Source organism: Lonchura striata, chromosome 2 (genome assembly GCF_050655825.1).
Source record: "Lonchura striata isolate lonStrDom1 chromosome 2, ASM5065582v1, whole genome shotgun sequence".
Lineage (NCBI taxonomy): Eukaryota > Metazoa > Chordata > Aves > Passeriformes > Estrildidae > Lonchura > Lonchura striata.
This window is the reverse complement of record NC_140704.1, coordinates 54,661,841-54,675,397: the sequence shown is the minus strand read 5'-3', so window position 1 is coordinate 54,675,397 and position 13,557 is coordinate 54,661,841. Positions and strand designations below refer to the sequence as shown.

The window sequence follows — 13,557 nt, the reverse complement described above, 5'->3', positions numbered from 1 at the left end:
ATTTGCTGTCCCCTCAGTCTCATCAAGAGACTAATGAAATCATCAAGAGAGCAAATTAGGTCCCAAACAGGACTCAGTGAAAGATGCTGAGCCTGCCTATCACATGAACCAAAGTACTCAATACACATGTATGCTTAGAGATACCATTATTTCTAAGGGAGTAAAAGGAAGATAAATTTTATGCTCTATACAGAAAAAAATACCACCCAATCTCCCCAAGTTGTCTGCCAGCATGTTTCTGATTGCGCTACCTTGGTGATTCTGCCCTCATCTTTTCTTTTTGAGCTCTGCAGGGCTTCTAGATGATGCCTTGCACTGTCGTAGTCCACGAGCTTTCTGCTTCGTTTTGCAATGCGAGTCTGTACAGGGGTAGAAATGAAAGTAAATATGAGAAGCAGTTTTAAAAAAGCCATTTTATTTATGTTGTCAGTTTGGTTTATGACATATTTTTATACTGCCTTCTCTGTTCTTCATATCTGAATTATTATATCACGTAGGAGAAACATGGAAATGTTAAAAATTACAAACTAATCACATTATTTTAAATAAGAAATCAATTTACAAATAGTTTGGAAAGGGTTTTCATGGGTATAGGGCTTAGAGTTGAGGTATCAGTGTTACATAAAACTTATCACATTTTCTAGAATCAGTGGACCTGTTAAACTCATGGTAACACTATCTTTTCCCCTTATAGATAGTGTAAAAATTCAGCAATTAATACATTTTTTCTAGAGTTGGAAAAATGTTAATATATACTTCCTTGTATAGTTGTTCTGACATGTACCTAAAATTCTGGAGTTGAAGATATAGATATACTTTGATATTGACTTTACAAATCTATATAATCCACATGCTGAGAGGGCATAATCACACCTCGATTTAGAGTGAGTTTAGGCCTATATATCAGTAATGTTGGTATTCTTAGATTATTTTTTCTTTAGTCCTTGATGTAAATTACAAACGGGATGACTGTGTGTTACCTGCTCAGTTATAAACACTCACAGAAAAAATGCAGTTATGCCCATATAGTCCTATTCAAAGTATCTCCTCTCACCTGCAGTGCTTCTTTATCCTCACACATTTCATTTAGCAGTCATTTTTCTGGACTGTACACTAGATGGGCATGTGCCAGAGGCTAGAATCTGTATAACACTCTCTTGTAATGTATATTACAAAATCTTTTTATAACTAATTAAAAGGCAGGAACCATGGCTTGGTACTCACGAGTGCATCTAGCCAATAACTGAAACTGCTTTCCATGTAATTTGTCTGGCATTAATGTGTTCTAATTGAAGTTGGTTAAAATTATCTCATACCAAAGAAACAGGAGCAGAAAAAAGCATAAAAGTTGCCTCTACAAAGGCTAATTTACTTCCATGTAAATACTACTTCCATACTGCTGCATGAAAAATATTTTTGTTCATTTGGAAAATCAGTCCTGCCTAATGTCAGGAATTTACTTATAGAACAATATATTGTACATTACAGGAGAGCATGATTTTCACCTCCCACCCTTTTTCATTTTTTTTGCTTGTAATCTCATTTTCAATTTATTTTGCAACTCAACAGAACTTTAAAACTTATTCTTTATAGAAAATCATTACTCTACTTTGATATCAGGAAATTGTCCTAGATATGTATCCAGTGTTAACAATGACCCATCCACCAGTTTTTGATGGAAGTCTTCCCAAAGTTCATCACATTTCTGAAAAGGCAGAAAGAAGAAAAATGCACTTAGTAGTTTAATGGCACTCTAAACATAGGAGAAATACAAATATAATTGGCAAAGATCAATCTTTTCAAGTTTTAAAATGTCCTTTATGAAAATGAATCACAGCATAAACATAAAGTGAATGAAAAGGAATACTCTGTTATTGCAAATTTAATTCACAACAAACTAAGATTAAACTTAATAATTAATTTATGTTTTCATTATTTCAAATAGTAAGTGCTATGTGAAAATAAGGATGTCATGGATTCATGATGCTCCTTGGGGTTTCAGGTCCCTGAGGGTCAGTAACACAGAATCTGAACCTGGCGGAGCTCGGAGCTCTTGTGTCTAAGTATGTTCACTGATGATGAATCTTTCCATTTCATTCTTTTTGTGCCATTAAGGTACATTTGATGGAATAGTGGATGCAGACAAGAACTCTACCTTGTGCTGCTGGAGAACTGGAATGACATATAGGAAACATCTCAACATCAGCTGGCAAAATAAACAAAATCTGTACCCCGCCACTCTCCTCTGCCCTGAAGGTACAGTGCTTTTCCTCAGTCCCCTTTGGAGATGAGGGCTAGTCACCGGGAGAAACCCACTGTAGTTTTCTGATTTTCATGAACATATTAATGCAGCTCATGTGACAAGGACTCAGTGGGTAAGATTCCTTATTAGAAGCAAATCCTGTTACATAGACATAGTGCTTGAGGTTCCTGGATTCTCCACTGAAAAAATCATTAGCACATGTTAAACATCCTGATTCCCCCTTTCTTTGCGCATTTCAAAAATCACTCCCCTTTGATGGGAGGGAGGTTGATAGGTGTAAGCACTGCTCTGCACAGCTGTTATCCTCACTGACAAGACTGGAAAACTGTGACATTATATACAAGCTGGCTTGTATTGGGCAATTTGTCTAAGAAACCCAGCCGGTTCCATAAACCGGTCCCTGGGTTGACAGATAGGAACCTCAACCGATTACATTCCATCCTAAACTGCAGACATCTCCCTGGTCTGGGAGCTGGGCAGGATCAATGATCAGACCAATGAGCTATCCAGACTGGGTTTTCCAGGCCCCCTTTATAAAGAGGGGTTCAAACAATAAACTCTCTCTACTGCCACATGGACATCAGAGTGTGTGTTGGCCCTGTCTCTGACCTCAGACCCCACGAAACTCGTGGCCGTCCTGTGTAATAGAAGGCTATTCCAAGTGTTTGTTTTATCATAACCTACTATATGGCATATTATAAATGCTGTGTGATGCCAGCTTTCAGTTCATTCATTTCCTACTCTTAACAGAGTCCCTAATGAATTATTAGAATCTATTAAACATGTTTAAAAGAAATACCTAATTTATAACACAGCATTTAATCGCAGTGGTCTGCAAAGCATCACAGCATTAGCTCAAAGCGAACAACTGCCAGCCTTGTGTGTTTGCCTTTGTATCTTGCTGATACATACTTTGAACAAATTATAATAATGGAGATTCTGAAAGCTAATGGACTCAAACAACATTGCTGAAGGACTCTTTAAGCCATCATCTTTCCTACCATACAGAATAAGGTCTTTTAAGTGGATCCCTTATAGAATGATCATTTATAACCTAAACTGAACAGATATATAGTTGGTTTTTACTTTAGGCTGAGCTCACAGAATTACAGAATCAAAGAATCAACTAGGTTGAAAAGATCTTTGAGATCATCAAGTCTAACTTATGACCTAACACCACCTTATGAATTATAACATGGCACTAAGTGCCACATCCAGTCTTTTCTTAAACACCTCCAGAGATGGTAACACTACCACCTCCCTGGGCAGGTGACCAATGCCAAATCACATCTATGAAAAAATTCTTAATGTCCAGCCTAAACTTCCCCTGACATGGTTTAAAGCTGTGTCCTCTTGTCCTGTTCCTGGTTTCCTAGGATAAAAGACTGACCCCCACTTGGCTACAACCTCTTTTCAGGCAATTGTAGTGACTTAAAAGATCTCCCCTGAGCCTCTTTTTCTCCAGGCTAAACAACTCAAGCTCCCTCACCTGCTCCTCATAGGACTTTTGTTCCAGACACTTCACCAGCCTTGTCACCCTTCTCTGGATATGCTCCAGCAGCTCAACATCCTTCCTAAACTGAGGGGCCCAGACCTGGACAGAGTACTCAAGTTGTGACCTCTCCAGTGCTGAGTCCAGGGGAAGAATCACTTCCCTGTTCTGCTGGCCACACTATTGCTGGTACAGGCCAGGATGCCCTTGGCTTTCTTGGCCACGTGGGCACACTGCTGGCTCAGGTTCAGTCTGTCATCAGTCAGTACCCCCAGGTCCCTTTCTGCCTGGCCTCCATCCAGCCTCTCTGTCCCCAGCCTGTAGCGCTGCAGGGGGTTATTGTGGCCAAAGTGCAGGACCTGGCACTTGTCTTGTTAAACCTCGTATCATCAGATTCATCCCATTGATCCAGCCAGGTTGCTCTGCAGAGCTCTCCTACCCTCCAGATTGACACTGGCACCCATCTTGGTGTCATCTGCAAATCTGCTAATAGTAGACTCAATCCCTTCATCCAGATCATCAGTAAAGATCTTAAACAGGACTGGGCCCATACACAGATCCCTGGGGGACACTACCAGTGATGGGCTACCAACTGGAGACAGCACCATTCACCACCACTCTCTGAGCCCAGCCATCCAGCCAGTTCTTAACACAGTGAAGTGTGCACTTGTCCAAGCTATGGACAGTTTTTCCAGGATAATTCCATGGGAGATGGTGTCAAAGGTTTTGCTCAGTCCAGGTAGACAACATTGACTGCCTTCACCACATCCACCAGGTGGATATCTTCCCCACCATGTCCAATAAATAATGGAAGTTTTTCTTGGTCCTTCTTTTGATATTAATATATTTATAAAATAATTTTTTATTATCTTTTATAGAAGTGTCCAGGTTAAATTCTAACTGAGCTTTTGACACTCTAATTGATGCATAAATCTACCTTTGTGATTATGTACCAAAAAATATCAGGAGATTTTATAATATTGCCCATACATCTCTTATTAAGAACACACACCTAGAATTTATCTTTATATCTAACAGAGATTAATAGCTAAATGTTGATGCTTTCATACTCAACTACAAATTATTGAGAGTAAAATCTAATAGTCTACAGATAAAAGATAAGGTATTACAGCAAGATGCAGCATGAGATTTTCCTGCTGTTTAACATAAAACAATATAAAAAACCCTAAATCAATCAAACAAAAAAAAAATGTATCTTAAATTAAGCAGTTTGGAATCTGGGTGCTTGTAAAATAAAAACCCTTTGCAGCAGGGAAGTGTAGGAGAAGGCAACCATAGAGAAGAAAAGTAATCCATACATGGCACTGTAGTCGGGTTTACTGTTAACTTGCAAACTGAATGCCAGGTGATTAAAAGCTTCATTGACAACCAATTGCACTTTCTTGTCACCACCATCACATTTGCAGACAGACTTCCCCCAGAACTGAGACTCTTTAAGCGGGCAATTCAGAGCATCTAAAGTTAAATTCCTGCTGTGTTGTCTAGAAAAGCCTATTCTTCACTAATCACTGGAAGAAGGTAAAAAATAATAATAAAAAAATAGTGTCCTGAACTCTAATTTGCCTTTAAATTCCATATTCTTCTCAGAGAGAGGTGAGTGTATCATAAGATATCCTGTTTTAGTACCACTGGCTCAACAGTTGTTACATAGCACAACAGGATAAGCAGCTTTGATAATATTTTAACATTCTTTTGAGCTGAGAATCCTGACTATAAAATTGCATGTAAGATACCTTTGTACAAACTTGTCAGTCAAATGCTATCAGGCCAAATTTCGCTCACACTGGCATTATCTGAGTGGGAGCTTTTATCTGCTAGTTCATACAACAGGCACTGCAAGTGCTGCATCTGGCCAGCAGGAGCTGCATTTCACAAGATCCATAATTTATATGCTGAGAAAATAGGATTTAACATGACATGAAGGATTAAGGTCAATTAATTTTGGATGCACACCTCCACAACTGCTCAGATTAATCCATTTGCATCCAAAATACTTGTTCCCTCTTTCCATACATCTTACCTCTCCAATCATTTTCACATCTTCACGTCCATACCAGTCTGGCTCATACACTTCATGGAGAGACTCTGTAAGTTTCTTTGAGGCATCTTGCATTCCTGCAGTCAGACAGAAAGAGGAACATGTAAGTGCAAACTACAAGAAGTAGTTGCTAAATATATTTATTTTCAGCCACATGTACCCACTATGCTATTCTCTCTGGCAAATTTAGAAAAGAGAACCCTAAACTTGGGGAGAGCACTGTAATGGACGTGGTTTTATGAAGAGTCTTGTATGGTCACCCAGAAGGTTTAGAGGTTTGTGGAGCCCAGTGCTGATTTATGTTTGCAACAGGGTGGTGTCTGCAGAGGATTGTGTGAAGCCAAACTAATGAATCACTTTTGGAGCTCTTGCTACCACAGGTGGAACAAAAACAGGGACTATTGATGCTTATCACTCTGGTTTAAATGTAAAAGAGCTTCAATGACATTATGAGAATAATAATAAATCTATCTTCAGTGAGATCAGTTTGACCCCAATGAATAAATAAACACCTCAGTGAAGGCATTGGGGTTTGCATTTTGATACATCATGAATCCATTCAATTCTGAATATGGTTCTGAATCCAGTGAAACCAAACTCTTCTCATCTAACATTTTAAGGGTTCAGAATAAGTAATTTTAAAATGACAACTTTTATTTCAACTTATTTACAAAATCTCAATACTTGAATTTCTTACTTAGCATTAACTTTTTTTTTTCTTAAAAAAGCACATTTTTTTTCTGATCAAAATTTGTTTGCTATCTAGAAAATATCTTTAAGTATGATCTTCAGATTTTACTGTTCAGTGAATGAATTTAGGAATAAATCAATATTTTTGTTTTCTGCACAAAGAAACATTCACAAGTGGAAAAGGAAAACCGATTTGAAACTTGAATGTGTAGAAGACCAGACTTGATCTAGTCAGTTGGTATTCCAACATGCACTCTCAAAAACACATGCTGTAAATATGACAGGAAAATAAATACAAGGAGGCACACTTCCTAATAAGAAAATAGTAGTCTATGGAATAGATAGGATAGGAAAACATACTGAAAAAGATGAAAGTACATGCTTGTTCTCAGTCCTTGAGTACAAAAGCAAGAATACCTCTTAATTAATATGGGGGAGTACAAGTACAAAGGAAATACTGGTGTTTAGAGGGTACAAGCTTTCACTCTTGAATCAAAAGGTACTGAGCCAAAACAGAACATCCGATCTCTTCAGTAATTTTTTTGGGGGTTGTTTTTAATGACAGAGCTTATCTTTGACTATTAGGATAGCACAAGAATTAAGTTGTATTTCTTCCTTTTCTCCTTCTTAGGATTAATTTTCTCCTTCTTAGGTTAATTCTTAGGATAATGTATATCCAGCTAAGAAAGTGTTCTCCTGAATAAAAAGGATTTTTTTTTTTTGTCTTAGAAGACACCAAATTACAATAAAATACAGATAATCTTCATGTATATTTTTAGGCAGGACTCATTTAAAATCTTTAAAATTGCTGCAAATGAATCAAGTCAAGAGATAAGGCAAAACCATCAGAGAATCTCTTTGCTTAACAAGGCTGCTTCTCTCCAATCAGGGTGAACGTACAAACCAGGAGGCTTTGCTCATCCCTGCTCACACTCGATCATTTCTGATACCTGAACTTCTGCCCTTAAGCACTCTGAGTGGTAAACCTGTGGCAGAGGTTCCTACAGCAGGCAGGCTAGCACAGCTGCTAGATAATCCCTCCTGCATCTTGCACTCATCTTGGTCACACCTTTTCCTAGACTTACTTTCTTAAGTACTACAGGACTCACGCATGTATCTGTTTAAGAGAATAAGTGAAACACACCTAATGTGCCATGAAAACTGCACCAACTTTTATACATTTTTCTGTTCTGAGAATTGGATAATCATTCCACCACACTGCTGTAAAAAAACATCAGTCAAATCCAGCTGCAGTATCAGGCAAGTGGGCAGTAAAGTATTTGGCTTTTTCAGTCAGGGGCTTCAATCTGAAATTTCCAGTCTAATATCATCCATCCTACTCCTTCTGACTGCATCTATACCAGGTTTACTGCAATACACCAAATGAGTGAAAAGGTAAATACCAATCCAGTGAATTCCTCTGTACATAAACTTACAGTGTCCAATGATTTTTGTTTGGCAGGTTTTCACATAGAGTTATTCCTTACACATTGATACCTTTTATGTATTATTCAGCACACTAAATTTAAGAGGATTAGTATCTTAGTCATAGACTGCAGGCTCTTTCTTGGCTGTTTTTAACTGCTATCACTGAGAAAGATAAATTGTTAAAAGCAAATCATTAAAGTACTAAGAAATATGGAAAGTACTAAGAAACATGAAAAGAATTTTTACTGCTGATGAACAGTTAGAAATTTACATTTAGTATCAATTGTTTCATTCAGTAGTACTTGTTGGTAATTGGGTCCTTTATTTAATAGCTAAAAGTGTCAAAGTATTTGAATCACTTAGGAAAAATGTTGCTAAATAATCCAGTTACTGAAGATTGAGCTTCTCAGATCAAATGATCCCTATTTCTAAGGGGAAAAGTCCCTGTCCCTGGGGCCTCCAAAAAATTCTAGAGGCCTCTTTGTGATAGGGATCCTGAGGGTGGCAGTGCAGAGACATTCCCATTAAGCACACCAGAGAAGGGGGAGGGTAGGTGACTCTTTACCATCACAGTTCCAATATACTCAAGCTCCCATGGAGAATGAGACAGACCTGGAACAGCATGTTGGCTGTAATATACTGTGGGGTCTCCTCACTTCCCTGCAGGGTAATCTAGCCTGAATGGTGAAGAAATTTCCATTTTCCTGATGGGTGAGACATCTTGGTCTGGCTGTTAATATTACTTATGTGGTTCTTCAGGGAAATGATCTGCCCTGCCATAAGGGTTGTATTTGTTATTGCTAGTAACCTACTGGAGTTTCCTTTAGAACAAGTCAATAATTTCATTATTCATGAATAAATTTTGCAGAAAGAAGATTAATATTTTAATGGATTTTAAGAAATTACATGACTGATTTTAAGATTTCTGTGTCTGAAGGATATGGGCAGTTCTGTCAGCCACAGACTGACAACTAGGCAGCAGAACTGCTTACAGACCTGAAAAATCTCCCCTCCCCTTCCTGTACATCAGTTACTCTTTATCACTACATTAAACCACCTGAAGTGTATGGTGCTTTCTTTGCCTCATGCTGAACTACTTTTTACCTCTGTCACCTTGCCACCTGCATGAAGATCCATGTTTATTCTTCCCCATCTGCACTGGTACTTGCAAAGAGCTTGGGGTAGAAAATGGGTGACTGATTTAGGGTTTCTATAACAACTGAGCCCATAAAACCATTCAAGTCCCTCACAGCTCTCAAAACCTGAAAAATAAATCATGAAGTATAAAACCCAGATATATACAAGGAGACTGAAGACACACAAGACTGAGGCATGAGATGACTAAAGCTACGGGGTTGGCACACAGTCTCATCAGTACAAACACCACTGATACATAGGAGACATTAAACTATCATGCAAGTGAAATAGAATGGCACATAAAAGCCATTCACAAGTTCAACAGCTTTATGACATGGTTCCTCTGAATTCTTGAATAACCAACAAAAAAGATCAAGGTCCAGTTAAGACTAAGAAGCATCAGTGATCAAGAGAAGGAGTCTGAATACAGCAAAAATTCTTTTAAGGATGTGTGATAACAAACCTCAAATTGTGAAGTAAATAAAAATGAAGGGACAGAGGGTCATAAGAAGGCTTAATTTACTCTTCCTTGCTTAAATCCTCACCTGTAGTATTGTGCCTATGTCTGGAGTCCACAACACAAGAAAGATGTGGACCTGTTAGAGTAGGTCCAGAAAGGCCACAAAGATGTTCAGAGAAATGGAGAACCTCTCCTACAAAGACAGATTCAGACAGCTGGGCTTGTTCAGCCTGGAGATAAGGCTCTGAGGAGACCTCCTTTTTGCTTGACAGTACTTAATGAGAGCTTATTGAAAAAGAGGGAGAGCAACTTTTTGCACAGGTGGTAGGACAAAGGGGTATGAATGGTTTGAAACTAGAAGAAGAGAGGTTTAGATTAGATGTGAGGAGGAAATTCTTTACTCAGAGGGTAGTGAAACACTGGAACAGGTAGCCCAAAGAAGTGGATGCCCCATCCTTGGAAGTGTTCAAGGTCAGGTTGGATGGGGCTCTGAGTAACCTGATCTAGTGAGTGGCATTCCTGACCATCGCAGGGAGATTTGAACTAGATAATCTATAAGGTCCCTCCCAACCCAGACCATTCTATGATTTTATGAAATCATGCCTGGATTTGTACTTCCTACTTCCAGTATCAAGTCACTCAGAAGTCATGCAGCAAAATGAAACTTATTACTGAAGTTAGGATCCCAAAACCCTTTAAAATGAACTGCTTCTCTCATACATCCAAGAGTATTAGGATGTCAATTGCATTATTTTTCAATAATTCCAATATATGTGATTATATGATTGACCTTTTTGCCTGCAAAATGAGCCCCTGATGACAGCATGATTCAAAGTCTCTGACATCTCTGACATGCGAAAATCCCATTCAAGTGCCTAAATATGAGGGTTACCATGTTTTTGTGCATAGATAACCTCAAAAATCTTTTAATGATAGCAGTCATTCAAAGAATTGCAACAAAGACACTGTAACAGGTGCTTCAGTCATCCAAAATCCGGTCTTTGGCACTACTGACCAAGTCATCTTTGAGGGAGCCTCAGCCAGACCTGTCTATTGTGCTCACCTGTCTTGGGTTGTGTGCTCACTCCACAGCAGCAATGTGTGTCAGCAGCAATGTGTGCCAAGGATGCCCACTGCTGGCTTGTCTTTGACATTTTTAAGGTTCTCATGAGAGCTTTTGACTGTATCTTTTTTAAGACATGTAGATAATAAGGTGCTAGCAAACACTTTTCATTCTGAGTAAGAAAGTCAGTCCAAATTACTTCAAGGCAGCAACAAGAAAATGATGCTTAACAGAAAAGCATAGCTAAAAAGTCAAAACTTAAAACAATAGAAAATTTTGCACCAAGATAAACACAAAACTTGGTGAAAAAATGTAGTCCATTAGAGAGTAGAAAAGCAAAAGGACCATGAGTGTAGAGTATTAGAAAAAGAAGAGAACAATGAAGAAAGAAGATGAAACAGAGAGGAGTGTTGTTATCACCAATACAGAAATCAAGGCAGCATGTTAACAGTCAGCTTACGTGACAGATAAGACATCTTTCAAACAAACAGCATCATCCTACTGCTTCTGAAGAAGATGAAGAGTGAAGAGGAAGAGTGAAAACTCTGAAAGCAAAATTGGCATTCAGTGTGTTCCCCCCAAAAAACCAATGCTATAACTTCCTCTAAGAACAAAAGACACTAGTGTAAATTTGTCTGGTATGGAATTTTCCTTCGGGAGCCCATCCAGAAAAGAATAGATGGTCAAAGACAGTAAGCTACTGCTTTGCTTCCCATTTTATAATTCGCATCAAAACGAGCTTTCTTACCTGCCAGTGAACAGGTGATGATGTTACTATGACAGTGATTTACAGGGATGTTAATACTCATTTGCAAAATTTTCCCTACTGGACTTCAGCCAGGTTAAAAATATACACAGACATACATATTTATCATATATTTATCTCAAGAAGCTACTGTCTCTCAATCAGTCATCAACTCTCATTCCCTTCCCTTTAGCCGCCAAATCCTCCAAAGAATGGTGGCATGAGAAAGAGAACACTGCATACAGTGCTCTGTTGAGTGTGCTGGATTTACAAATGTCTAGTAGGATTTAAATGACTGTTTACTTGTCTTTGATATTTAAGCACTGGTTAGTGACTTCTGTTACTTAGATTTTCAATGCAGGATCAAGAGACATCACATTTGACTTTTAAACTTTAAAAAAAATGGATTAAGCAGCCATAAATAGATGAGAAATCACATTATCACAGGAACTACGGTTTTGGAAGAAGCTCATCATCCAACTAGAAATAACCTGGAAATGTTACATTTGTGGAGATCAAGCAATCCCTTGAATTCCCTTGCATGAAGCACTTCATATTCCAGCATTTGCAAAGATGAATAACAAGGTGTGCAGACTTTGTGGGTGCTGAAAATGCATGCAACATGAGAATCTGGGCAGCAGAGGATGCACACAAAGGACAGTCGAGGATGCAAGACTACATACATGAGTTGACACTGAAGGTGCAGAATCCCTAGCATCAGGTTAAAGAGAATCTTACTTGTCTTTGTATACTTTAAACAAGCTTACTTGTCTCAATTTTTTTAACAAATTTGCTTTATGAAAGCAAGATATGAAACTTAAAAATCACCTTTAATGGCTGCTAAATATCCTCTCAGTTCTCTCTGGAGTCTGGAACCCTCTGCCTGAAAAAGAAGAAAAAGCATGGAAGTGAAAATACATGTAAGTTATGTTTAATGCCTTGAAACATGCATGTAGTATGTCTAACTAAAACTGAAAGCAATTTCAGGACCTATCTGATTAACAGTGTCACATGTTATAAGCATGCACAGACTCTCATAAAAAGAAGGCCTGGCAAAGGAGGCTTGCATAGTGTACCCTCCAGGCTAGAATTCCTGGGTTTATTTTATCAATCATCTGTACAGGGAAGAACTCCACCCAAAGAAAGACAAATATATTTTACAGCTGTTCAAGTCAGATGTGCCTATGGTCTAATCTGAAATACCAACAAGTATAATCAAAAACGGTGAACTTCCACTGGAAACCACTTAAATGAGGCCAGTCTAGACCTGAAGAAAGTTCTACCCTTACAAGTTGTTTACTGTATTTGCAAAAAATTTCCCAAGTATTCTAAAATTTAACATTTTACAAGCAAATAACTATTAAAATATAATAACATTAGTTACTTTGTTTTGCTTGATTAGTGATCTTGCAGTCTACTGTGAAATCTCAACTTTTTCTTTGGCAAATACATCAAAATTCTCTTTCTTTCTCTTATACCAACAACCTTCTCAGAACAGAGAAAACAATGGATTTTGTTACTTTATCTCTGACTGTACCACAAGTTGGACTTCACAGTTCCTAGGATTTGCAAAAAAACCTGTGCTATGCACATACTTATTGCTAAAAAGATCCTGTCCAGGACATATTCAATAGCCTGAAAATTTTTGAAACAGCCCACATTTGCCAGTTTCCAATATTTTTCAAATAATTTATTTAAGCAGTTGGAAACTACAGGACTATCAGCTTGCAGTCACATTTTCTCACATACAGCTACACCATATGGAAAAATCAGCAGCAAAATATGACTGACGGCTTCAAAATATGACTACTTTGGAGTTTCATATTTTCCATATGAAAATCAGAATCTAAAGGGTGAATGTGAATAATGTGTATATTTTAGAAGACAGAAGGGATAAGCTGTTATAACTCCACTTAACTCAAAGGATGTCTGATGTCAGTAAAGGATTTGCCATCAGCATCTTTAACACTCAGAGCATTCAGACACAGAGGATCATAAGAAATTCAGTTTGATAGGGGCTATCTGGTACTTAAAATCCATCACAGCTGCAGCCATGTTAAATCAAAACTGTGGTTCTGAAAAAATACTTGTCTCACCAGTACCTAGAATACAATGCAGATCACACCCACCAAACTCACTTCTCCCAGCTTCTTGAAGGGAACTGTAGGGCTTTAGAATGGGATCATCAACAGCCCCTGCCCCATATCTCAAATTGTAGTG

The 13,557-nt window shown here is 38.1% G+C and overlaps 1 protein-coding gene across 1 annotated transcript in view; it reads right to left on the bottom strand.

Moving 5' to 3' along the window:
• The window catches only part of LOC110479360 (amphiphysin), a 120,139-nt gene that overhangs the window by 38,244 nt on the left and 68,338 nt on the right, over positions 1-13,557 (bottom strand). Inside the window, exons 3-6 of the mRNA XM_021546627.4 lie at positions 12,166-12,220; positions 5,797-5,891; positions 1,610-1,705; positions 252-359 (exon numbers count right to left, since the gene is read on the bottom strand). Of these exons, the coding sequence (XP_021402302.2) occupies positions 252-359; positions 1,610-1,705; positions 5,797-5,891; positions 12,166-12,220 (354 nt within the window). The remainder of the gene's footprint in view (positions 1-251; positions 360-1,609; positions 1,706-5,796; positions 5,892-12,165; positions 12,221-13,557) is intronic.